The sequence below is a fragment of the Lathyrus oleraceus genome, chromosome 7, assembly GCF_024323335.1.
Source record: "Lathyrus oleraceus cultivar Zhongwan6 chromosome 7, CAAS_Psat_ZW6_1.0, whole genome shotgun sequence".
Classification (NCBI taxonomy): Eukaryota; Viridiplantae; Streptophyta; class Magnoliopsida; order Fabales; family Fabaceae; genus Lathyrus; species Lathyrus oleraceus.
In genome coordinates, this window is record NC_066585.1 from 107,064,307 (window position 1) to 107,088,656 (window position 24,350).

A 24,350-nucleotide genomic window follows, 5' to 3' on the forward strand; every position below is an offset into this window, starting at 1 on the left:
AAATAAAAGTAACCATTTAACCAATATATCAAATTTTAATTTAAAATTGAGTATGCAACAATGTTAAAATTCTTAAAAGGAGTTTGATGCTTATTTGAATTTCACAAATCTTGTTAAATTAACCTTTAGTCTCCACGGTTGTACATAAAATTATTCAATTTACATCAGAAAAAATGAAAAAAAAAATTCATTTATAATTAATTAATTATTTTCTCTACTTTATTATGTGCGATATAACACACCATATTAATACTTCATATTTACATAGATTATCAATATTTATTTATTTATTAAACAAGTATTCTTTGTGCACAAGTTGGATAGTACCACAATAATAAATTATAAAATATTACTAGTTATTAAAATTGATATAATAATAAAAGAAAAACAAATATAAAATAATGTAAAAATGTATTTAACAAAAACATTGTTTTGAAGTATCATAGAAATATAAAATATAGGAACATAATTTTTTTTTTGTTAAAAATACGTAGAATCTTCTCTTTTAATATGTAAAAAGTCAGCAAAGTTAATAAAAAGATATTCTTAACTTTTTTTTTATTAAAAGATTAAATCAGAATATATATTTTTAAAATTATTTAAAGATTTAATTGAAATATAAAAGAATATTTCACCGTCCATTAATCTTATACATTTGATATTAAAATAAATTTGATTTTTATTTTAAAAATCTATAATAATATAAACGGATGATGATGATGAATCGACACTGTAAATTTTTTTATACCGATAATACATAATAATTAATCTCATCATTTAATGTTAAAATTCAATATTAAAAAATAAACAGTGCATAGTAATCTTTTTACACCGCACTTTTCTATTTGATATCCTTATCTAATTATAAAAGTGTGTTATTTTAAATGGAGGTTAGTCACAATATACAAAGAGAAAACACAACTTCCAAAAAAAATCAATAAAATATGCATAAATATAAAACTTAAAATCAATATAAAGAAATAAAAAAATAGGAGCAGAAAAGAAAAACATAGGACTATGACCCTTAAAGTTGAAGGACACTTCAGAGTTGCACACGTCTAAAATCTTTCAACAAGTACACTTTCTTTTGTGTCAGATTTTCTCAAATATATTATTATTTTAATTTTGGTCAAGCAAAAGTATTATTATTATTATTATTAATAAATAAAATGGGAATAAAATCTTTTATGTTTTCACCTGTGACCTTTTATCCATCTCATTATTTCTAATAATTATTATTAATTTAATTATATTCCTCATTTCACCTATGAAAATATATTGCATTTTTTGGCCCAAGTTCATTATATATATTTTTTGTTTCTATATTTATCTATTTATTTTTTTGACGAAATATTTATCTTATAAATGCTTTATGTACTAATTGATTTGTACAGATATATACAGAGATAGAGATAGATATAATATCAATATTTTCATCTTATTATTATTATATAATAATAATAATAATAATAATAATACATGCAATTGAATTTGCATTTCGGTTTCATTTGAGGTTTTGTTTTCCTTTTTTATGGTAATTTAATTTCATTTGTACGCAATTTCTGTGTCAAAATTCAGAACGTGCAAACTCTACTTTCACAGAGCTTTGTTGCATTGAGTATGTTGTTGTTGTTTTCTGCATTTGTTTGTTTTTGTTTATATGGTTAATTTGACTGTGATAAGGTTAGTTACAATTTTGTGTCTGTTTTTTTGTTGCAGTTGAATGAAACAGTTCATTTTGGATGCAGAGTTTCACGCCAAAGAGGTTGTTTTTTTTTGTGCTTGGTATTATTAATCTTAAACATTGTGTTATTGTGTTATCAATGTTTGTTTCTAGAGTTTTATTTGTGTGAAATTTCATCTGCTTTAATGGATCAAACATCAAATTTCAGATCTTATCAATGTTTATTGAAATTTGAAATTTTATTTCTAGTACTATTTTTTTTTTGTGTGTGTGTTTTCTCATGAGACACTGTGCTTATGTTTTCTTTTCTAAGAGCTGTAGTTGTGTGATGTTTCATATTTTTGGATTAACTTTTGTGCTGATTTATGATGTTTGTTTTCTACTGTAGTTTTTTGACCTATAATGAATTTTGGGATATTTTGCTTTCTTGAGGTTTGAAAAGATTGAAATTTTTTCAACTATTTGGTGGTGACTAGTTTAGGTTTTTGGAATAACCTACATTGTGTTACTTGATTTCATGTTTGAAAAATTGAAAATATTAATCTAAGGTTCCTTTTTTTTAAACTTAAATTAGGGATAGCAATAGGATTTTGATTTGTGCTATGTGCTGAGGTTCCTAAGTGTTGAATATGGAAATTTAGGTTTCTTATGCATGATATTTTGCAGGATAATCCTTTTCGGCACGAACCAAAAATGGAAAAAACACTTGAATCTTCGAGCAGTCCGCAGTATCAAAAGGTATTTTCTATGGTCTACCGTGTCGAGGAAGTTTCTCTGTATACTCAATGTAGTCACTGATTTATGTTTTTGAATCATGTTTCGTATAAATATCTGTTTAGATATTGAAAAGAAAAGTATTTTGAAAGTGACATATATCGTTGCCATGCTGCAGATATCGTCGAGATGGGATCCAGTTGAAGCATGTCGGCCTATAATCGGCGAAGCACCTGTGTTTTATCCAACTTTTGAGGTATCTTAATTATCATTATAGCTTTTGGTGGGGGTCGCAAGTAACATTGTTCAATGATTCGATTTTATTTTGTTATTCTTATTAGGAGTTTGAAGACACACTTGGTTACATAGCTAAGATACGTCCCATAGCTGAACCGTACGGCGTATGTAGAATCGTCCCTCCAGCTTGTTGGACTCCGCCCTGTCCACTTAACGAGAGAGAGATATGGGAAAATGCTAAGTTTCCGACTCGTATTCAGCAAGTTGATTTGCTTCAGAACCGGGAACCGATGAGGAAGAAAAGTCGGGGAAAGAAACGAAAACGTAGAAGGCAGTCGAGGATGGGAACATGTAGCAGGAGAACTGGAAATTCATGTTCTGAAGCGAATGTCACTTCTGAGTCGGACGATAAGTTTGGATTCCAATCAGGACCAGATTTCACACTTAAAGAATTTCAGCAATATGGAAATTCTTTTAAAGATTGCTACTTTGGGTTGATCGACGCCAAAGATGGTAGAGGCGGTGATAATAATCACCATGAGAGACGTGATCCGTCCGTGGAGGAAATTGAAGGTGAATACTGGCGAATAGTCGAGCAACCGACGGATGAGGTCGAGGTATTATATTGTATTAACAACATTTTTGGTTTTCAATGTAACATTTAAGAAAACATTTTGTTATAGATTGCTATATGATTTATGTAGGTGTATTATGGAGCGGACTTGGAAACTGGAGCAATTGGAAGCGGTTTTCCTAAGACATCGTCGTTTACTAAGAGTGGTTCAGATTCGTATGCTATATCTGGCTGGAATCTGAATAACTTTGCGCGACTGCCAGGTTCTGCGTTGTGTTTTGAAGGAAGTGATATCTCAGGAGTTTTAGTGCCATGGTTGTATGTCGGAATGTGCTTTTCCACATTTTGCTGGGTACGTAACGAGAATTACTTTTTTGTTAGTGTACAAATGAGGAAAAGTTTATAGTATTTTAGGTTTCACTGCTTGCGTTGATTTGTTTGAAATGTTAACTTGTAATACAAGTAATAATATCTTGAAATTTGCATTACTTTTGTTTCGGATCTTTATATTTTCATATAAAGACTAACACATTGTTCTCATTTCATGATTGTTGGAACAGCATGTTGAAGATCATCACCTCTATTCGCTTAATTATCTGCACTGGGGTGATCCGAAAGTATGGTATGGTGTACCTGGGAGCCATGCATCGGCCATGGAAGATGCGATGAGGAAACACTTGCCTGATTTGTTTGAAGAGAATCCAAATCTACTCAATGAGTTGGTATGATACTCGTACTTTTCTCGTACTTTCCTCGTTGCTTCTAATTTTTGGTTGAAATATCATCTGATTCTAGTGGTTATGATGATTTTGTCTTTGTACAGGTGACTCAATTCTCTCCTTCGATACTTAAGTCCGAGGGGATTCCTGTGTATCGAGCTGTCCAACATTCGGGGGAATTTGTTATCACGTTTCCAAGGGCTTACCATGGTGGTTTCAGCTGTGGCTTCAACTGTGCGGAGGCTGTGAATGCGGCTCCGTATGATTGGTTTATGCATGGACAGAATGCTGTCGAGATTTACAGTCTGCAGTGCCGCAAGACATCATTGTCCCATGATAAATTGTTGTTCGGATCTGCTAAGGAAGCTGTACATGCGCTTTCAGAGACAACTCTTGATGGAAAAGAAAATCGACAATATTTAAAATGGAGAAATGCGTGTGGGAAAGACGGAGTTCTTACCAATGCAGTTAAGGTAATGATTCTTGTGTGCGATTTTCATTTTTTTATCACCACACCTTCGACGTATTTAGAAAACTTCGTAACACTTCGGAAGTTATTTATTATTTGATTTTAGTTACCTTTTTTGTTTATATTTTTGCGTAACGTAATTATCCTTACTTTGACAGACAAGGATAATGATGGAAAAAGAGAGGCGGGACTGGCTTCCGTCGCATTTAAAGATGCTGAAGATGGACAATGACTTCGATTCGGTTGAGGAAAGGGAATGCTTCTCTTGCTTCTATGACTTGCACCTATCCGCCGTCGGTTGCAAGTGCTCTCCCGACAGCTATTCTTGTCTTAAGCACTTCAAGTTGTTTTGCTCATGTGAAATGGGTAATAGATTCGTTCTGGTTCGTTATACTATGAATGAGCTAAGTACGTTGGTTGAAGCGTTAGAAGGAGAGCCACGCGCAATAGAAGCGTGGACAACTGGAAAAATTGGAACGGTTTATGCCAGTGTTAAGGATGGTTGCATGCAAGAACAAGATATGGAGAGACTCGTACGCAAAACCAATAATTACGACGAAGGGAAAATCTCACTTTCTTGTGCTGGAATAAATGAGAAGTCGAATTCGGATGTACCTAGCAGTCCTTACAGTCATATTTCTTCTGAGTTGGTCCATTTAGAGTCTCGCCATGTAACGTTTAGTACACCTTATGCGGATACGAATGGCATTAAGGCTAACATGAGTGATACTAAATTGACCATGGACAATGAAGTTAAGGAGGATAAGGGGCGAGACATCATGAAACTTGGTGCTGGTGGTATTTCTGACTTGGAAAAAGAACCTTCGTCGTGTCGAACCGATGTTCGGAATTCTGGTACACTCGATGGATGTAAACTGTTTGGGGTCGATCTGCAAAAACGTTCAGAATCAGGACCGAAACTCAATCATACGTTCGAAGAGGGAGTTCTAGACACCTCCAATTCTAGTATATCTTTGATAAACCAAAGCTCCCCAATGCAAAAGTTTAGTATTTCGGTGGAGCTTGTAACTTTGGGATCTGTTCTCTATGGAAAGCATTGGTGCAGTAAGCATGCAATATATCCAAAAGGTGTGCTTCTGTAAGATCTTTTCACTGATTCTTTTCATTTTTTTCCGTGAGAATTTAACTTTTTCTTCTGGTGAACTTATGAAGGATTCAAGAGCCGTGTTAAGTTTCTTAGCGTTCTTGATCCAACAAGCATCTGTACCTATGTTTCGGAAGTCATTGATTCTGGATTTCTTGGGCCTTTTTTCAAGGTATCATTCTCGACTTTGTTTCGGTTTCAAAATCATATAGACTTGTTTTTCAGTTGAAGTATATTTCTTTCTCATTCGACAAAATATATTTCAGGTTACCTTGGAAGAACATCCAAACGAGGTTTTCACAAACACCTCACCCGATAAGTGCTGGGAAACAGTTACTGACAGGCTAAACTATGAAATAAATAAGCGCAGGATTCTCGGTGAACAAGAAATGCCTCCCTTGGAACTACTGCACAACATCAATGGTCATAGAATGTTTGGATTCCTTTCTCCGTTCATTATTCAGGTAACGCAAACCCATGACTAGTTAAGACGCCATTGTCCATTAAAGAACAAGATTCTAAGTTTTGATGTTTCTAATCTATTGTGATAAAAAATTTCAGTCCATTGAAGCTCAAGATCCGAATCATAAATGTGTAGAGTACTGGAATCACAAACAAGTTAGTTTTGGATCTTCTGGCAAGGCTGCTGAGGACTCTAAGTTAACTTGTGGCTCAAGTAACAACTCTCTAGATGACTTCAAGACCAAGCTTTTCGGCGTTGAATTGATAAAGCAGGAGGAGGATGACATAGGAGAAAGTTCAGATTCATTTGAAGAGATGAAACCGATTTTAGAAGGACTCTTAAAAAAGGCGAGACCTGACGAGTTAAGAGCAATGCACAAGTTATTCAGCTCTGATGCACAGATGACTCAGTGGAGACCGGCATTGATGACGGTGATAGAGGAAATCGAGAAAGATTCTCAATAAAATAGCAATAAGATTTTCATTAATTGTGTCCATTCTTTTAGTGACAAAATTTTTCAAGTTGAGATGGATGACATTGGCCATTGTAGGTGTTAATGCCATTGCACATTGCAACTTTGGTTTGTTTTGCATCTTTTATCCTTAGAGTTATTGATCTCCATACTCTTTAAATTTGTTTATATAAACATAAAATCAAATGTTACCTTAATAAGAACTGATATACTGGTGAAATAAAGATTCACTCTTCTACTTATTTTACAATAGTATTTTCCATGTGCTGTGATTTTATCTTTACACTCAAACTGTTTTTTCAAAGTGATTTTGCTTGCACAATGGCACTTGGAGAATATCTCACATTTTTTGTTTACAAAATATGGGGAAAGAAAAATTATATTATTAATCCAATCACCGATAGTTTTGATCCCTTGTATCGTGCACGGAACCGGTGCAATATGCTTGTACATTCATGGATTATCAACTATATCTGAATGAATTGCTAAGTCTAATGTCTTTATGGAAAACTAAGACGATGTTTGGAACGATCTCAAGGAACACTTCTCTCAAAGTGATTTAGTACGCATATCTGAATCGATACAAGAAATATATGGAATGCAACAAAATTCAAGGTCCGTAACTGATTTCTATTTAGACTTAAGGATTCTATGGTAAGAACTTGACATTTATATTCTCATTCCTCCGTGTACTTGTCGCATCAAGTGTTCATGTGAAACTATACTTATTGACTCTGAAAGATTAAAGGGAAGGGAAAGTTATTTTAAATGTAAAAATAATATTCCGTTTAGAAAGATAAAAAAAAAATGTACCATCAAAGTTATGTTGCAATCTAAGTTTAGAGTATAGTTAATATAAAAACAAATTGTATATAACACAATAGTTTATTTATAGTTATAATTATAAATATGTTGATAAAATTCAAATATTTTGATCAAATTTGTTTTGTATATATTGAGCGAAAATGACCAAAATATGTATTGAGAAAAAATATCATATGAATTACTTGAGAGAAAAACAGTATAATTGTTATTTATAAGTGAACACATTTAAATAAATAATAAAATCTATTGACTCTTTAATAAACCAAATGTAACAACATTTTTTAAATAGTTGATGTATAAAAATTAAGTTATCTAGAAATCCAATTCTAAACTATTAATCTATTATATTACATTCATTTAACTCAACTATAACTTATCAATTGAGTTATATTTTCATCGTCCTTTATAACTTAAATCTATATATTAGACAATATAATTATATTTTCATAGTCCTTTATAACTTAAATCTCTATATTAGACAATATAATTTTAAATGGATTGGACCAATCTATAAATTTGATAATTTGGACAAACCAATCTATACAACCTTTTCTCTAATTCATTGTATCATATTCTTTTTCTTGTAAATAAAATTGAATAAGTTATATTTACTTTAAAATACACACATTAAAAAATATATCCGAATTATTTTAAAATAATTTTTAATAATTAAGAATTTGTTTTCTTAAATAAATTATTATTTTTATTATTAAATTATTATTTTTTCATATTATTTTAAATAAAACAGATTTTTATTACTTAAAAACTAAATAATTTCTAAAAGTACTCTATTTACAAAAAAAACCTTGTTTTAGAGAAAATGAAGAAACTTATAAAAAGTTAATATTTTTAAATTATTTTAGTAAAATAATTAAAATATTATAATTAATGTAATAATAAAAGTATTAATTAATCATATTAAGCCAGCTAAATTGATAGTTATACAAGAATATATATATATATATATATATATATATATATATATATATATATATATATATATATATATATATATATATATATATATATATATATATATATATATTGATTGATTGATTGATTGATTTCATGTTGGTGAACCAGATAATCGTTAGTGTTAATTTTATTTTCATATGTAAACATTATTTTAATTAAATATTATTTTGTTTCTTTATATAATAAAGAGATTAATTGTTATGCATTGTCTTTGGGTAAAAAAAATTACGTCGTTAAAGCATCACAATCATTCGTTTGTATTACTTTTAAAATGTTTAAAATAAAAGTCAAACATTTTAAATAAATTAGTAGTTATAATGAAATGATAATGTAAAAAATCTTTATAAATGTATATCATTTAAATTCTATAATAAATTATTTTTATAACAAAAATATAATAAACACTGATGTAGATGAATTGGTGCCACCATTGAAAGGGTGTACATTGACACCAATTGAGCTGACAACACCTTATTCAGCCGTAAATCCACTAAGTGCAGTCGCCAATTCGTCTGACACCACCACCACATTTCAAATTTCTTTTGTTTTAAAGTTGGTGTAAATTGGGATTTTTTTTAAAAGTGAATTGTTTTGGAAATATTTATAAAAAACTGGATTGTTTGAATAAAAAAAATCTCATTATAGACCACTACCGTTGTTGAAATATATTTTATTAAAGTTATTAAATATAAATTTATTCTTCTCCTCTCTATTTTATCTCATTCACATAATTAAATTTTTTATTTAGAATTTAAATAATTTTAGTCAATTTTAACAATTAATATATATATATATATATATATATATATATATATATATATATATATATATATATATATATATATATATATATATATATATATACGGAGTCAGAAATATTAACATGTAGGGAAAATAATTTTTAATTAAATTATTATATGATTAATTTATTTTTAATATTTCTAAAAATATATATTTTTAAGATGTCATTAAATTTTTGTTTAATACTTTATATCTTATAGATATTTAATTTTTTACAAAATTCTTATTGAAAAGATAAAAAAATATGCATGGACAATTTAAAATAATTTTACAATATCAATCAATCAACAACTTATATTTCCCCAAATCAGACATATATTTTAAAATTAGATAGATGACATCACATATTAATGAATATTTATTGAAAGATAATGTAAAACTATTTTATGCTTTCAATGTACCATCTTTAATCTTTATTGAAAAATTATTTTTATTGCTTATAAGTTTTGTACACAAAATAAAATTAATTTTTAAAAGAAATACATCATTATTTTTAAAAAGTTGTTGATTTATAATATCAAAAAATAAATAGATCAATAAATATAAAATATTTTTATCAATATTTTTTATAAAAAAATATTAATTTAATAGAAGAAATATTTTAAATTATATATAAAACAAGTACTAAATATTATTACTTAATTAATATAAAAAATGTTTATATAATTAACTTTAAAAAGTAAGTGGGGGCAGCAGTCGCATTGTACCTCTGTCCTTATATATATATATATATATATATATATATATATATATATATATATATATATATATATATATATATATATATATATATATATATATATATATATATATATATATTTAAAATTGATGGAATAAATTATTTAATAAAAATTAAAATAAATAAAAAATACGTCATTTTTAAATAAATAAAAATAAAAGTTGCAATTGTTGAGATTCGAATCATGAACCTGAGTTATTTTATTCCTAAGTTATATATTATAACCGAAGGAAAATATAATATTTTTTTGGGAAAAAAGTTACGTAGCGCGTCCAAGAATTATACTTCGTTTTTTTGTTGGATGAGGTGAAAGTGTTGTTATAAAATGTATTATTTGAAATAGTGATCTCATCTTGAGTCTTAGTTAACATTAGTCTTGTTCAATTTATACTTTTATGTTTTCCCTTTGTTCACTAAAGAACCTTGAATCTCGTGTGTTTAGCTGTGTTTTGTTTGTTCATGTTTCTAAACAATATTGCAACAAGCTGGATCCTTGTGATGTCAAATATATCTTTTTGGATTATGCATCTAACAAAAGAGAATACAAATGTTATCATCCTCCTAGTAAGAATTGTTTATTTACAAAAATGTCACCTTTCATGAAAATATGTCACACTTTTCTCATCCTCAATCTTAGAGGAAGAACATAAATGAACTAGATTATGAGTTTGAGTTCCTTATCCTTGGTCCTTCCCTCCTCAAAGCTCATTCTAAGTGTTCTTGGTTCTTCAATGGTTGAACATGAACCTAAATTTATAATTGTTCCTAATCTGTCTATGTCTTCTGCTTTACAGGAACCAGTGGCTTAGTGCCAACTCTGGTATATCAGGAAAGAAGTAAATTTGACCCGCTCGAGAAACAAATTCAATCATCTGAACTAGAAGTAAGTACTGAAAAATATTCTTTTATTTATGATATTCCAATTTTTTATATTTGTGATACTGATCCAAATGATTTACATATTGCTTTGTGTTTGAGAAAGGATAAAATATTATGTCCCTCTCTCTATACATAAATATCATATTGCTAAAATTTTATCTTAAGAACAACCTCTTTCCGTAATCAGTGACGGAGCCATAACTTTTTAATAAAGGGGACAATTTATATTAAAAAGAATTCTATTTAACTTTAAATATTATATTTAAGTTTTGTGTAATTTTTTATAAAATAGTTATATTTAATGATAAAATTAATATTATTGATCAAAATATATTTTTTAATTATAATTAACATATGTAAATTAAGATATAATAAATAAAAATATAATAATAAATATATTTTATATTAATACTCAAAAGTTATAATTATTTTGAGATTAAAAAAAGTGAAAATATAATATTTTGAGACAAAACTCCACATTAAATTTTGAAGATATTTATATTCGTAAAAATTATCAACAATTAAAATTTTAGCAATTTTAAATATAACTCTCATGACAATATGCAAATTTTAAATTTTATATAAAAAAATTGATACTGCTATAATTTTAAACTTTTAAATGTTAATATAATACAATATAATATTATTACTATTATTATATAATTAAATAGAACTACAAAAACAATATTAAAGAGATGTTAAAATTTGTGTCATTTTACTTAATGGGTTCTGAAATAGTCTTTATTTTAGATTAATTAAACGCACATTTAATATAAAATAAGATGTATATGTTTTAATTAAAATATATGTATTAATATAAAAAATAATATTAATCATAAATAAATATTAAAAGATAGTGGGGACACTAACCCCCACTTTCTTGTACATGCCTCCGTCCTTGTCTGTAATATTTGAGTTTTATTGGAGTTGTTGACTATGCCAGAATTGTGGTTCTACGTGTTATACATATTAATGATAACAATTGAACAAAGAAAAATAAATCAAAAGTATAATCGATTAAGAAGCAAGCATGAGATAAGACTATCATGTCAGTTCAACAATAACTAATTTAATGCTAGTTATTCCTTAAAATAGCTTCTAGTAGTTACTAGTGTCATATCAGCATAACTAACTCATATATATATATATATATATATATATATATATATATATATATATATATATATATATATATATATATATATATATATATATATGATGAGGCGTAAGATTAGATAGCTTTGAGTCATTGAATTCAATTAATGAAACACAGCAAAATTCTAAATGAGATTCAATATATATTTTCTATTCTTTACCTTTAATAATTCATTCATTAAATGAGGCTGCCAATCTTTTCTTTTCTATAAATTGGTAAGTAGCAAGAAAAATGTGGATTAGGTTTAGGGCAAGGGATTAAAAATTCTTAAGAATATTGAAGATCAAGTAAGATTATTTTCATCCAGTGGTTCCTCTTCTTATTTGACAGTGTCACATAAGCCTTCAATGCATTCACATTACTCATAGACAATGAATGTATTAATAGTAATATTTTTTTTTTGGTTTTCACCACCAGTATCTAGTTCACTGGAAAGACTAATCTGATTTAGAAGTCAGTTATGAAATCAAGTGGTTTCAATCCCCTTTCGATCGCAGTTGCGGGAAATCAAACTGTGGTCTTCCCTACCAAATCCAGTGCCAATCACCACTAGACCAACTAACGATTGCATAAGATAATACTCATTTTCCATAAATATAAATTTCACCATATGATCAATATTCACTTACCATATGATCAAGATTTGAAATAATACTGAATTGAGTTATATGTTTGATTTCTTCAATATCTCCATCTTGAATGCAACAAGAAGCTTGCTAGCACAATGTTCGTGGTCACTTCTGAGAAAACCATCAATACTAGAGAAATCACAAAGCATTAATACCAATTATGTTCAGTTTCAATAACTAATTGCACGTAATAAGAGAAATTAAAGAGTAACATTCAATCAATCTTGGACAAATAAAGTAGAATAAAAGATTGAGGCAAAATATTTATTATGTATATGTTCTAAAGAAGCCTGCTAATAAACAAAAACAATAATAACAAGTGTAGACAATCGAAAGTGATATATGAGATATTGACATTTCAAACATATAATATTGGTGCACAAGATGAAGAAGATGAAGATGGAAGAAGAGACAGAAGAGAGGATAATAAACTTTCACTACTATGCTAAAACGGTTACAATAAATGGTTGCACACACACTGCACTCACACTGCTCTGCTGTGTACAAACAGCTATATTACTTAATGGCTAAACACATTATTACTTATATACACAAACAATAATGCCATGTAGGTGAAATACTAAAATATTGAATTACCCTTCAACATCATCCCTTAATTCAAGATTTAACTAATCAAAACTAATAACACCAATTCCTCAAGTGGAGAAATTGATCAATCTTGGTCACTTTTGTCAGCACATTTGCTAGCTGCTTCTGGATTCTAAAATGCATAACTTCTAGCACTCTATTATGAACCTGACTTCTCAGAAAATGATACTTAGTCTCAATATACTTGCTTCTCCCATGCAACAGTGAGTTCTTGGCAAGATTGATTGTAGACTTGCTATCAATCATCAACTTCAGAGGCTTGTTTACCTTGATATTCAGATCCTGCAATAAATTCAGAAGCCAAACAACTTGACATGCAACCACAACACCTGCAATATATTCGACTTCACAGGTTGACAAAGCAACAACTGGTTTCTTCTTGGAACACCAAGAAATAGGACTTCCCTGATACTTAAACAAATATCCAAAAGTACTTATTCTGTCAACTTTGTCTCCACACCAATCAGAGTCTGAGTAGCACATCAACTCTGAATTAGTCTTCTCTCCAGCAAGGAACAAAACTTCATACTTTAGAGTCTCCTTAATATACCTCAGAATCCTGACAACAACTTGGTAATGAGACCATTTCGGTTTACTCATGAACCTACTAACTATTCCAACTGCATAACAAATGTCAGGTCTAGTATCACACAAATACCTCAGAGAGCCAACCAACTGCTTAAAAGTTGTAGCATTTACATCATCACCTTCAGAATCATAATCCAATTTGTGATTTGTTTCTGTAGGTGTGATAGTAGCCTTACAATTAAACAACTCGAATCTCTTCATAAGCTCAAGTTCATATTTCAGCTGATGTAAAATGATACCCTTCTCAGTGTACGTAAAATCCATCCCTAGGAAATATGTCATACTTCCTAGATCAGTTGTCTCAAACTCATTCATCAACACCTTCTTGAACTCATCTATCTCATGTTCATAACTCCCTATTAGCAATATGTCATCAACATAGAGACACACCATAATCATATTTCCTCCAGAAGTATGCTGAACATAAATTCCATACTCCATCTTACACTTTATGAATCCTTGGAGTTTAAAAAATGAATCAATCTTCAGGTTCCAAGCTCGATGAGCTTGTTTCAGTCCATACAAGGCTTTATGCAACTTATACACCATCACTTCCTGATTTTTTTTCTCAAATATAAGAGGTTGTGACAAGTATAGATATTCTTGCAATGGACCATTCAGAAATGCAAGTTTCACATCTAAATGCATCAGAGGCCAATTTCTGTTAGCAGCTATCACAATCACTAGTCTGATTGTCTCATGTCTCGCTACAGGAGCAAACACCTTAAAGTAGTCTAACCCAGATTTTTGTAGGAAACCTCTTGTCACTAGCCATGCTTTGTATTTTCCAATTTATCCATATGGCTTCAATTTTTCCTTGAAAACCCATCTAACGCTGATGGCTTTCTTGTCCTTTGGAAGCTTAGTCAGCTTCTAGGTCTTGTTTCTTTCTATAGTATCAAGTTCTTCTTTCATTGCCTTTAGCCACACTTTCATCTTGAGCGCTTCTTCAACGCTGACTGGTTCAGAGCCTACTAACATGGCACACTAAATGACTTCTCATTCATAGTCTACTTCAGTATCTTGCAACATCTCAAACTCTGCAAACTGTCTTGGGATGTTTCTGATTCTTTGTGGCCTCTGAACTTGTTCAGAATATTCTTCAGATGCTGGAACAATATCATATGCTGGAACCCTAGAAGTACCACCTTCAGAGGCATGACCACCTTCAGAGTCTGGAATATTCCCAAAGTATGGATCTCCATGTATGAATAACCATCAGAATCTAGATCAGAATCAGATTGACCTTCAGAGTCAGACTCTCGTTCAGAATCATTTTCTGATTCTGACTCATCTTCAGAATCTTCAGATTCTGAAGTATCTTCAGAGGTTAACACTACACCAGAGTTGGATTGAGATTTACTCCATCCTACGCTTCTGGTTCTTTCACAATGACATCTCCACTGAATTCAACCTTGTTAGTGACAGGACAATAGAACTTATAGGCACCTGTACTGTGGTACCCTACAAGCAACATAATTTTGCTTCTGTCATCCAACTTGCTTCTCTTATGATTTGGAACATCTTTGTAACAAACATAACCAAACACCTTCAGATGGATCACACTTTACTTATCTCCAGTCCACTTCTCTAAAGGAACAATTCCCTTCAGCTTCTTGGTTGGACACCTGTTGAGCACATACACCGAGGTGGTAACAATTTCTCCCCACAAAGTGTGAGGTAACTTCTTCTCCTTCAACATGATTTTTTTCATATCAAGAAAAGTTTGATTTCTTCTTTCAACAAGACCATTATGTTAAGGAGTGCACGGGGAAATCATCTCATGCTCAATTCCATTCTCCTCACATAACTTTCTGAACTCTGTAGAGTTATACTCACCTTCACTATCATTTTTGAGAATCTTTAGCTTCTGACTACTCTGATTCTCAACCTTGATTCTGAATTTCTTAAATTCAGCAAACATCTCGTGTTTGAACTTTATAAGGGATACTCATGTAATTCTTGTTAACTTATCAACAAATGACACAGTATTTATTCCCTTCAAGTGAAGGTACTAGAGTGGTCCACACACATATCAGAATGCACGACACCCAAAGCATGCTTTTCTCTTGGAGGCATTTCAGATGCAAATGGTAGTCTTGGTTGTTTCCCTCTCATGCACATAATACATGACTTCTCTGGCTTCTTAATTACAGGAATTCCATGTACCAACTTCTTTGAATTCAGATTCCCTAAGCTTCTGAAGTTCATATGACCAAATCTTTTGTGCTACAACTCACTTTCCTTCACAACATATGTTGCACTAAGGCATTAAGAGTCTGCAGTTTTAACATTCACTTTGAATATTCTATTCATCCTCTATTCTAACTTCATAATCAGCTTCTGATTACAATCATACAACTTCAAAATATTGTCCTTCATGGTAACTGAAAAACCTTTCTCAATTAATTGACATACACTCATCAGATTATTTTTCATGCCAAAAACATACCATACATTCTGAATCAATGTTGATTTACCATTATTTAGAACTACTCTGACATTTACAATACCTTCAGAATTGAGGTATGTATCATCAACACGTCTGATCTTGCTCTTCTTCCTAGAGTCAAAATCAACCAACCATTTCTTATTTCCAATAAGGTGATTTGAACATCCAGTGTCCATATACCACCAATATCCCAAAGACGCATCATCAAATTTAGAAGCCATCAATAGCATATATTCATCATCAGAATCAGTTCTGGCTATGTTTGCTTCTTCTGATTTCCTATCCTTGTTTGAGAAATAATCAGCAGCGAAATGGCCAAACTTTTTATAACAGTAGCACTGAACTTTCTTCTTGTCATACTTTTCCTTCCCCTTCCGAACACTATTTTATCTTCTAGAAGTTGATGTTTCTGACTTCTGAACACCATCAAATCTCTTCCTAGCTTCTGACCAAGACTGCTTCTGACATTTCTTACCAGAAGCTGCTTTCAGAGCCTGCTACTCTACCTCCATTTCAGAGTTTCTCTCAATCAGACGTAACTCTTGTGCCTCTAGACTGCTTTGCAACTCTTCTATTCTAATGGTGCTCAGATCCTTAGAATATTCAATTGCTACCACAATGTAATCAAACTGAGGAGTAAGAGATTTAAGTACTTTCTCAATAATACTTTCTTCAGAGAGAGTTTCTCCATACGATTTCATCTCATTTGTGATTGAAATCACTCTGGAGATGTAGTCCGGTACATTCTCATTGTTCTTCATACTGACATTCTCATACTGCTTACACAGAGACTGAAGCTTTACCTTATTCATTGATGCATCATGCCATAACATCGTACCAGTGTGTCCCATGCAGCCTTCGCCGTCGTTGAATCATCGATTTTCTCAAACACGTTTACATCCACACATTGATGGATGTAGAGCAACACCTTCTGATCCTTCTTCCTGAGATCACGCTAAGCATTTCTCTACGCACCTGTTGCATTTTCTGTAAGTGCAACCTGTACATAACTGTCATTGACGAGATCAAGAACATCTTTAGCACCAAATAACACATACATCTGAATCATCCAACGATTCCAATTCTTACCATTGAACACTAGAAGCTTGACACTCAGATTACCGTTTTTGTTCTTCTTCAACCTTGTGCAAAACTCAGATCTCACTAAACACTAGTGTTTCCTAATCCTGCAGAATTAAGAAATGTGATTCTGTTCCAATCAAAAGTTCAACACGAACTCAAGAAATAAAATCAATCACACAACGCCTCACCGTTCACTCGTGTTTCCCTGTGGATCTGAACCGGAACTATAGATACCAATTGTTGGTGCACAAGATGAAGAACATGAAGATCGAATAAGAGAGAGATGAGAGAATAATAAACTTCCACTACTCTATTAAAACTATTACAACAAATGGTTACACACACACACACTATACTCACACTGCTTTGTTGTGTACAAACTGTTACATTACTTAATGGCTAAACACACTACTACTTATATACACAAACAATAATACCACGTATGCGAAATACTAAAATACTGAATTATCCTTCAACATATAATAGCACAAGAGAAATAAGACATAAACTAATCTTACTAAGAGCAGTCATTGTAACACTTTTTTGCTTGCTTAATATCTTGAGCATAAATATGTGAGTGAAAGATTTTAGTATAAATAAGATAACCTAAAGTGGTCATTATACTCTTAATGTCCGTGTTTAGTATCCGTGCTTCATAAATTATACATATTTCATTAAGGAATTAGACAATTATAACATATTTCTCTATAACATGGAAAATAGACCATTGAGGAATTTTTAACTTAAGACGTTGATTAGAATAAAGAATGAAAATTAAAATAGCTTCAAACCTTCGTTTGACTATTAGTAGCATTACACTTGTCAGCTGCTAAGCCTAATCTCAGCAGGAAAGATGCAGCATCTGTAAACCTATGTATTAAGAAAAGTTTCAGGTATTAAAACCTATCTGTAAATCAATGGAGAACCATGAATAGACATTTTTCATACTCTACATTCCATGGAAATCTACATTGTCCATATTTTTTTCATGACTTACTTCTCATTTTTTATGTAAACATTAACGGCAGCAAATATCAAAGGCAAGGAATCATCGGTATTGCACAAGCATCGGTATATAACTCAATAGCTTCTTCAAGCAAGGATTCATCCAAAGCACTGCATAGGGAGAGGGAAAGGTATTGTGAGAGAACAAAAAATTACATTACTAAATTCCAAATGGATTATCATGTGGTAATATCCAACATATACAATCATTATTTTTGGTTTAATGCAGCATTTGCTAGTGCAACTACCATTATCTTTATCAAAAGATAAAAAATGCAGAGAATATCACAATGTAGTAAAATAATAAGCACTAGAAGGCTTATGCATATGATTTATAATTCTTCACTAGTGAAATTAATATTCAATCCTACTAGTGATTTACAGAAATAAAATGTTTTTTATAACTAAAATGATAAGTGGCCTATGTATTATATGATAAACGCGTATATTCAAATAGAGCCTATATACTAGTCAATAGAAGCTTTCATATTATGAAATTTCAGATAGATGTTAATTCCTATTTGGTTAGAAAGAAGAAAAAAAAATAGAAGAATGCAAATAAAATGTTTACCGGGCTCCCTTTGCAAGAGCATATCAATGTACAATTCAGATGCTCTTCGATACAAGTCTCCAACTTCTGTCCAGTTTCTTAGTTCCTTTGACATAGCCCCAGCAGATTCCATGTTCTTAGCTGCCTTCCAGGGTCTAGTTTACTTGTCAGGGACACTTTTAACCAATGTTGTAAAAAACAAACCAAGACATCGAACGAGAACACCATTGAAATAAAGAAAATAGCTTGCATTGCATGATGAAGAAAGAGTCGCAACAAATCTACCATACAATGATCAAGTTTATCATACTTATATAGTCTATAGTTAGTTATTATTACTAACTATCTCTCAACAATCTATAGTAATCTATTGAGAGTTACTTATTGATAAGCTAAGCTAAAGATCGCATCAAGGGTTAAGTTGACTTGCTAAGCAAGTAACTGTACCAACCACCATTAATCTCCATTCTTAACATCCCCTCAATCTGGGGAATACATTCATCATTCCTAACTTACTTTGAAGATTGTTGAATGGCCCTACATGCAGTGACTCAGTCATGATGTCAGCCACTTGATATTTTGATGCAATAGGAAGCAAATGAAGAAATCCTGCTTCGACCTTGTCTCTCACCACATGACAATCAATTTTTATATGCTTAGTTATTTCATAAAAAAATTTGCAACTATGTGAAGAGCTGACTTGTTATCAAAATAAATCACAAAAAGAGAAGGATGATTGATGTGAAAGTCTTGCAACAAGTATATGGTCTATTGTCTCTCACATGTGGCCTGAGCTAATGCTCTATACTCAGTCTTTGATGATGACCTGGAAACCACAATATGCTTCTTGCTTTTCCAACTAATAACAGAGGTTCTAAGGAAGAAGCACACACTAGTTGTAGATCTTCAAGTATCATGACATACTTCATAATCAGAATCAGAGAATCCTTTAAGTGTTAATGTTGGTGATGAACTGAAGAACAAACCATTACCAGGGTTACCTTTAAGGTATTTCAAAACATGAAAGCATGTCAGCATATGTTCATCAGTTGATGCACATAAGAATTGGCTAAGTTTTCTTAAAGCATAAGAAATCTCTAACCTGGAGTGTGTCAAGTACAAAAGTCTCCTAATTAATCTTCTATATGTTGTTGGATAAGATAGTAGGTTACCAGAGTCTTTATGCAACTGTAGGTGGGGTTGCATTGGAGTATTGTATGGTTTCATCCACTTAAGCCAGTGTTTTGTAGGAGATCAAGTGTATACTTTCTTTGACATAATGTGATGCCTTCATTTGATCCGCTCACTTCAAATCCTAGAAAATATTGAGTACTCCTAGATCCTTTATGCTACATTTGTCATTTAAGAGAGTCTTAATATTGGTAATCTCAAAACATCATTCCCCTAAGACAAAATCATCTAAATATACAATGATGACTATGAATAAGGCACCATTGAACTTAGTGTACAATGAATAATCAAATTTTGATTGAACCTAAATGTAACAAAGTTGTAGTGAGCTTTGTATTCCATTATCTACTTACTTGTTTCAAGCCATAAAGAGATCTTTGAAGCTTGCATACTACGTTAGGATGAGCTAGCTCAAGACCATAAAGAGGTTACCTATGGGCCTCTTCATTAAGATCCCCATGTGATAATGATGTATTGACATCAAGTTCAAACAATGGCCATTTTTTAGCACCTGCAATGGCCATGAAATCCCTGATGGTTGGCATATTGACAACTTGACTGAAGGTGTCTAGGTAGTTGAGTCCTTTAGTTTGAGTGAAGCCCTTGACAACTATCCTTGAATTACATCTCTCTACATAGACATTATCATGTAGTTTGAGTTTAAACACTCATCTACATCCAATAGATTTCTTATGAAAAAGTAAGGTAACTAGTTTCCATGTGTTAGTTTTCATCAGTGTAGTCTGTAACGCCCCAAACTATTTTCAGGATTACTGACTGACCCCACAAACCAACACGGGTCTTTTCAACATGTTTTTTCCTCACTCACATGCTTTCCGAGAAACTTCCCAGAAGGTCACCCATCCAAATACCACTCCAAGTCAAGCACACTTAACTATGGAGTTCGTATTTGTTAGGCTATAAAAAAGAAGATGCATCTTATTGGTATAGGTAGTACCAATCAATCCTTATAAGCCTTCATTTAACCATGCAATCACATACCTACAAAGCCTCGGGATTTCTCTTATTTTGACGTGAATTTGGTTTTTACCTAGAAGCTGCTAGGAGTGTCTCATTGTCATGCCTCGTGCACCAACAACCACTCCCTCGCCCTCGGGTGTTACATGTAACTATTATCCGCCCTCTTCGGTCCCATGTGTTACATGTCCATCAACTTCCGCTTGGTTCGTCCCCGAACCACATCGTACTAGGAGAGGTACACTCTGATACCATTATATAACGTCTCTGACTGCTTTCAAGGTTACCGACTGACCCCATAAACCAACACGAGTCTTTTCAGCATGCTTTGCCCTCACTCATACGTTTTTCGAGAAACTTCCTAAAAGATCACCCGTCCAAATACTACTCCAAGTCAATCACGACTAACTATAGAGTTCTTATCTATTAGGCTACCGAAAAGAAGATGTCTTCTTTTTGGTATCCTAATAGATAAGAACTCCATAGTTAATCGTGATTGACTTTGAATAGTATTTGGATGGACGACCTTCTGGGAAGTTTCTCGGAAAACATGTGAGTGAGGGCAAAGCATGCTGAAAAGACTCGCTGTGGTTTGTGGGGTCAGTCGGTAATCTTGAAAACAGTCTAAGGCGTTACAAAGTTAGTTTAGATTGAATAGTATGACTCCAGTTTGCACCACAAATGGCCTCTTCATATGAATGAGGTTAAAAAATAGATTAAAAATTGAGAATATATTTGGTATCAGTAGTAGGAACATTATGGTAAGAGATGGAAGAGGATAATATATACCTACTTGGAGAAGAAGTTAATGCATTAACTGAATGAGTAGATTGAATTGTATTCTCAGTCAAATTGAAATGATAATATGTGGAAATGAAGGAGGTTTAATGAGTCTTGGGGATCTTCTAAGTTGAAGATTATGGTTTGGTGAAGGGAAGTTGATATGTGAAGGGTTTAATGAAGTTGTAGGAATGAAGTCAGGGTGAGTATTGTGAGTATGAAGCACATGTGGAGGTGAAGGTTCAATATGGGGAATATCAGGTGTAAGTGAAGTTGAATATTCAGTATGAGGAGTAACAGGTGTAAGTTGAGGTTCCAAGTCATGAAGGTAAGGGAAATCAAAATAATTTATTTGATGATGAGTGAGATGGTGTGGAGAATGATTGTGAGAAGAGATATTATTAGGTAGTTTATAATGAAAAGTGGATCAAAGAAGATAACATCTCTAGACAAAAAAAAATCTTTGGAATGAAGATTAAATAAAATGTGACCTTTAACACTAGCTTACAGACCTTGATACAAAAACTTCTTGGACCTAGAATCCAATTTCTTCCCGTTGGCTTGTCAAAACACCCTAAGTAGGTTAATATCAGGTAAGCACCCTAAGTAGGTTAATATCAGGTAAGCACTGATGGAAATTTTGAAATGGTGACTTGTTGTGCAAGAAAGGTGTGGGCAATTTATTAATATTGTGAATGGCATGATAAACTGCACATGACCAGAAAAGTTTAGGGAGTTGAACTTGAGAAAAGAGGACTCGAGTAACACAAAGCATGTGTTGGTGTTTTCTCTCTACTATGCCATTTTATTGAGAGGTATCAATACATGAGGTTTGGTGTACAATACCAGTTTCCTTATATGAATCTTTAAGGATAAACTCACTATCATTACTTGATCTAAGGAACTTGATTTTAGTATTAAATTGAGTGTGAACCATAGAGGCAAAAGCTTTAATAAGGTTTTGAGTTTCTAATTTACACATCATGAGAAAAATCCATATAAATTGGGTTTTGTCATATACAACTGTAAGGAAGTATCTAAGGTCATTAATAGAAGGAATACATAATGGCCCCCAAATGTCCATATGGATTAATTCAAAGTTGTTAAGAGATTTATGAGTGATGTTAGAGAAAAGAAGTATCTTTTGCTTGGCACAAAAGCAAACATCACAATGTAAATTTGACTGCATAATTTGGACAAAAGGAAATGATTTCTTTATTTCAATTAATTTTTCAAAAGAAGGGTGTCCAAATCTTAAATGCCAAATGTTACAAGAATTGTGATGTGAAGAATCATGGTGATTAACAAAGTTGACATATGTATTATGCTTCAAATGTAAAGTTTTGATATATGAATTAGAAATGCATGAGAGTGTGTTGGAGACTACAACTTGAGGATGATTGAGAATCTACAGTCCACGTCTAAAATCAGTTGCACTGATTATCTTCTTTGAGTAGGAGTTCTGTATTAAACAAGTGGAATTATTAAAAAGTGTTGACAATCTAGACAATGAGTTAGATTAGGAACATAAATAAGTTTGAAAGAGAATTGAGGCATGTATAACACATTGGTTAGAATGAAAGTGTTATCAAAGAAAATAGTCCCTAGATAATCAGTGTTTACCATGGATCCATTAGGAATTTTGATTGTTATAACGGAGATCTTTTTCAAACAAGAGAAAAAGTTTTGAGAAAAAAATACATGATCAGTAACACCTGTATCAAGTATGAAGGATTCAGATGTTACATTGATAGGAATAAAGCAGTTAATACTTGTATTTGACTTTGAATAAATTTTGAGGTGGTTAACACTATGATTGTTGAGGTTTGAAGATTGTTGAAGTAAAGCCAACAAAGCTTTGTGTTGGTCTAGAGTAAAGCCTAAGAAATCTGAATCTTGATTGTTAAATTGTTCTTCAGAATTATCATGAGGAACTTCATCATCATGAGACTTATTACGACATACATTATTTATCAGTCATTGTTGTTTCCAATGAGGAGGATATCCATGTTTCATAAAACAAGTAGCAATGGTATGATTAGTCATACCACAATGTGTGCATACTCGAATAACTTTTCCTCGACCATTGAATGATCTACCACCTTTACCCATGACAAGAAGAACCTCAGCCTTGGAATTGACCAGTAGGAAAAGATAAAAATTTAGATTCATCAATAGGATTAACAATTTTTCTTGTTGAACAAGCAATGTATATAGTTTACTAATGTTAGGAAGAGGATCCATTAACATGATTTGAGATCTAACAACCAAATATTGATCTTTCAATCCTTTCAAGAATCTGATAACTTGACCAAAACCCTTGTAACTACGAATCTTATCAATTGCTAAACAAGATATATCGTAATCACATGCAAGAATGATACAAAAATTATCCAATTCTTGCCAAAAATCTTTAACTTTGTGTAATAGAAAGAGATAAAACAATCACCTTTCTTTAGAGTACAAATCTCATCCTGAATATCTAAAACTCTAAAAACATCACCATAATAAAATCGATCTTTTAGTTCTTTCCACATGCTTGAAGCAGTTTCCATCCATGAGATGCTCTGAGATATTTTAGGGTCCACTGAATTATTCAGCCATGACATGATCATCGTGTTACACTGATCTCAAGCAATGGAGTCACAATCTTCATCTAACGGTCTTGGTAAA

General features: G+C 31.7%; 1 protein-coding gene and 1 pseudogene across 1 annotated transcript; one reads left to right on the top strand and one right to left on the bottom strand.

Moving 5' to 3' along the window:
- The first annotated feature begins 1,468 nt into the window (after positions 1 to 1,468).
- Positions 1,469 to 6,679, top strand: LOC127101562 (lysine-specific demethylase JMJ18). Its single transcript, XM_051039007.1, has 12 exons — positions 1,469 to 1,618; positions 1,720 to 1,765; positions 2,351 to 2,422; positions 2,577 to 2,654; positions 2,740 to 3,252; positions 3,340 to 3,561; positions 3,770 to 3,931; positions 4,033 to 4,401; positions 4,556 to 5,486; positions 5,571 to 5,674; positions 5,769 to 5,966; positions 6,064 to 6,679. The coding sequence occupies exons 2-12, from the start codon at positions 1,724 to 1,726 to the stop codon at positions 6,427 to 6,429; spliced, it is 3,057 nt and encodes a 1,018-aa protein (XP_050894964.1). The 5' UTR covers positions 1,469 to 1,618; positions 1,720 to 1,723; the 3' UTR covers positions 6,430 to 6,679.
- A 5,416-nt stretch (positions 6,680 to 12,095) lies between these two features.
- Positions 12,096 to 24,292, bottom strand: LOC127102268 (uncharacterized; annotated as a pseudogene).
- Positions 24,293 to 24,350: the final 58 nt, after the last annotated feature.

Excerpts from the sequence above, each read along its gene's own strand:
- LOC127101562 (XM_051039007.1), top strand. The coding sequence starts at position 1,724 with ATGAAACAGTTCATTTTGGATGCAGAGTTTCACGCCAAAGAG. Across the intron at positions 3,562-3,769 it reads GCTTTTCCACATTTTGCTGG|CATGTTGAAGATCATCACCT; the intron begins GTACGTAACGAG and ends TTGTTGGAACAG. Across the intron at positions 5,487-5,570 it reads GCATGCAATATATCCAAAAG|GATTCAAGAGCCGTGTTAAG; the intron begins GTGTGCTTCTGT and ends GAACTTATGAAG.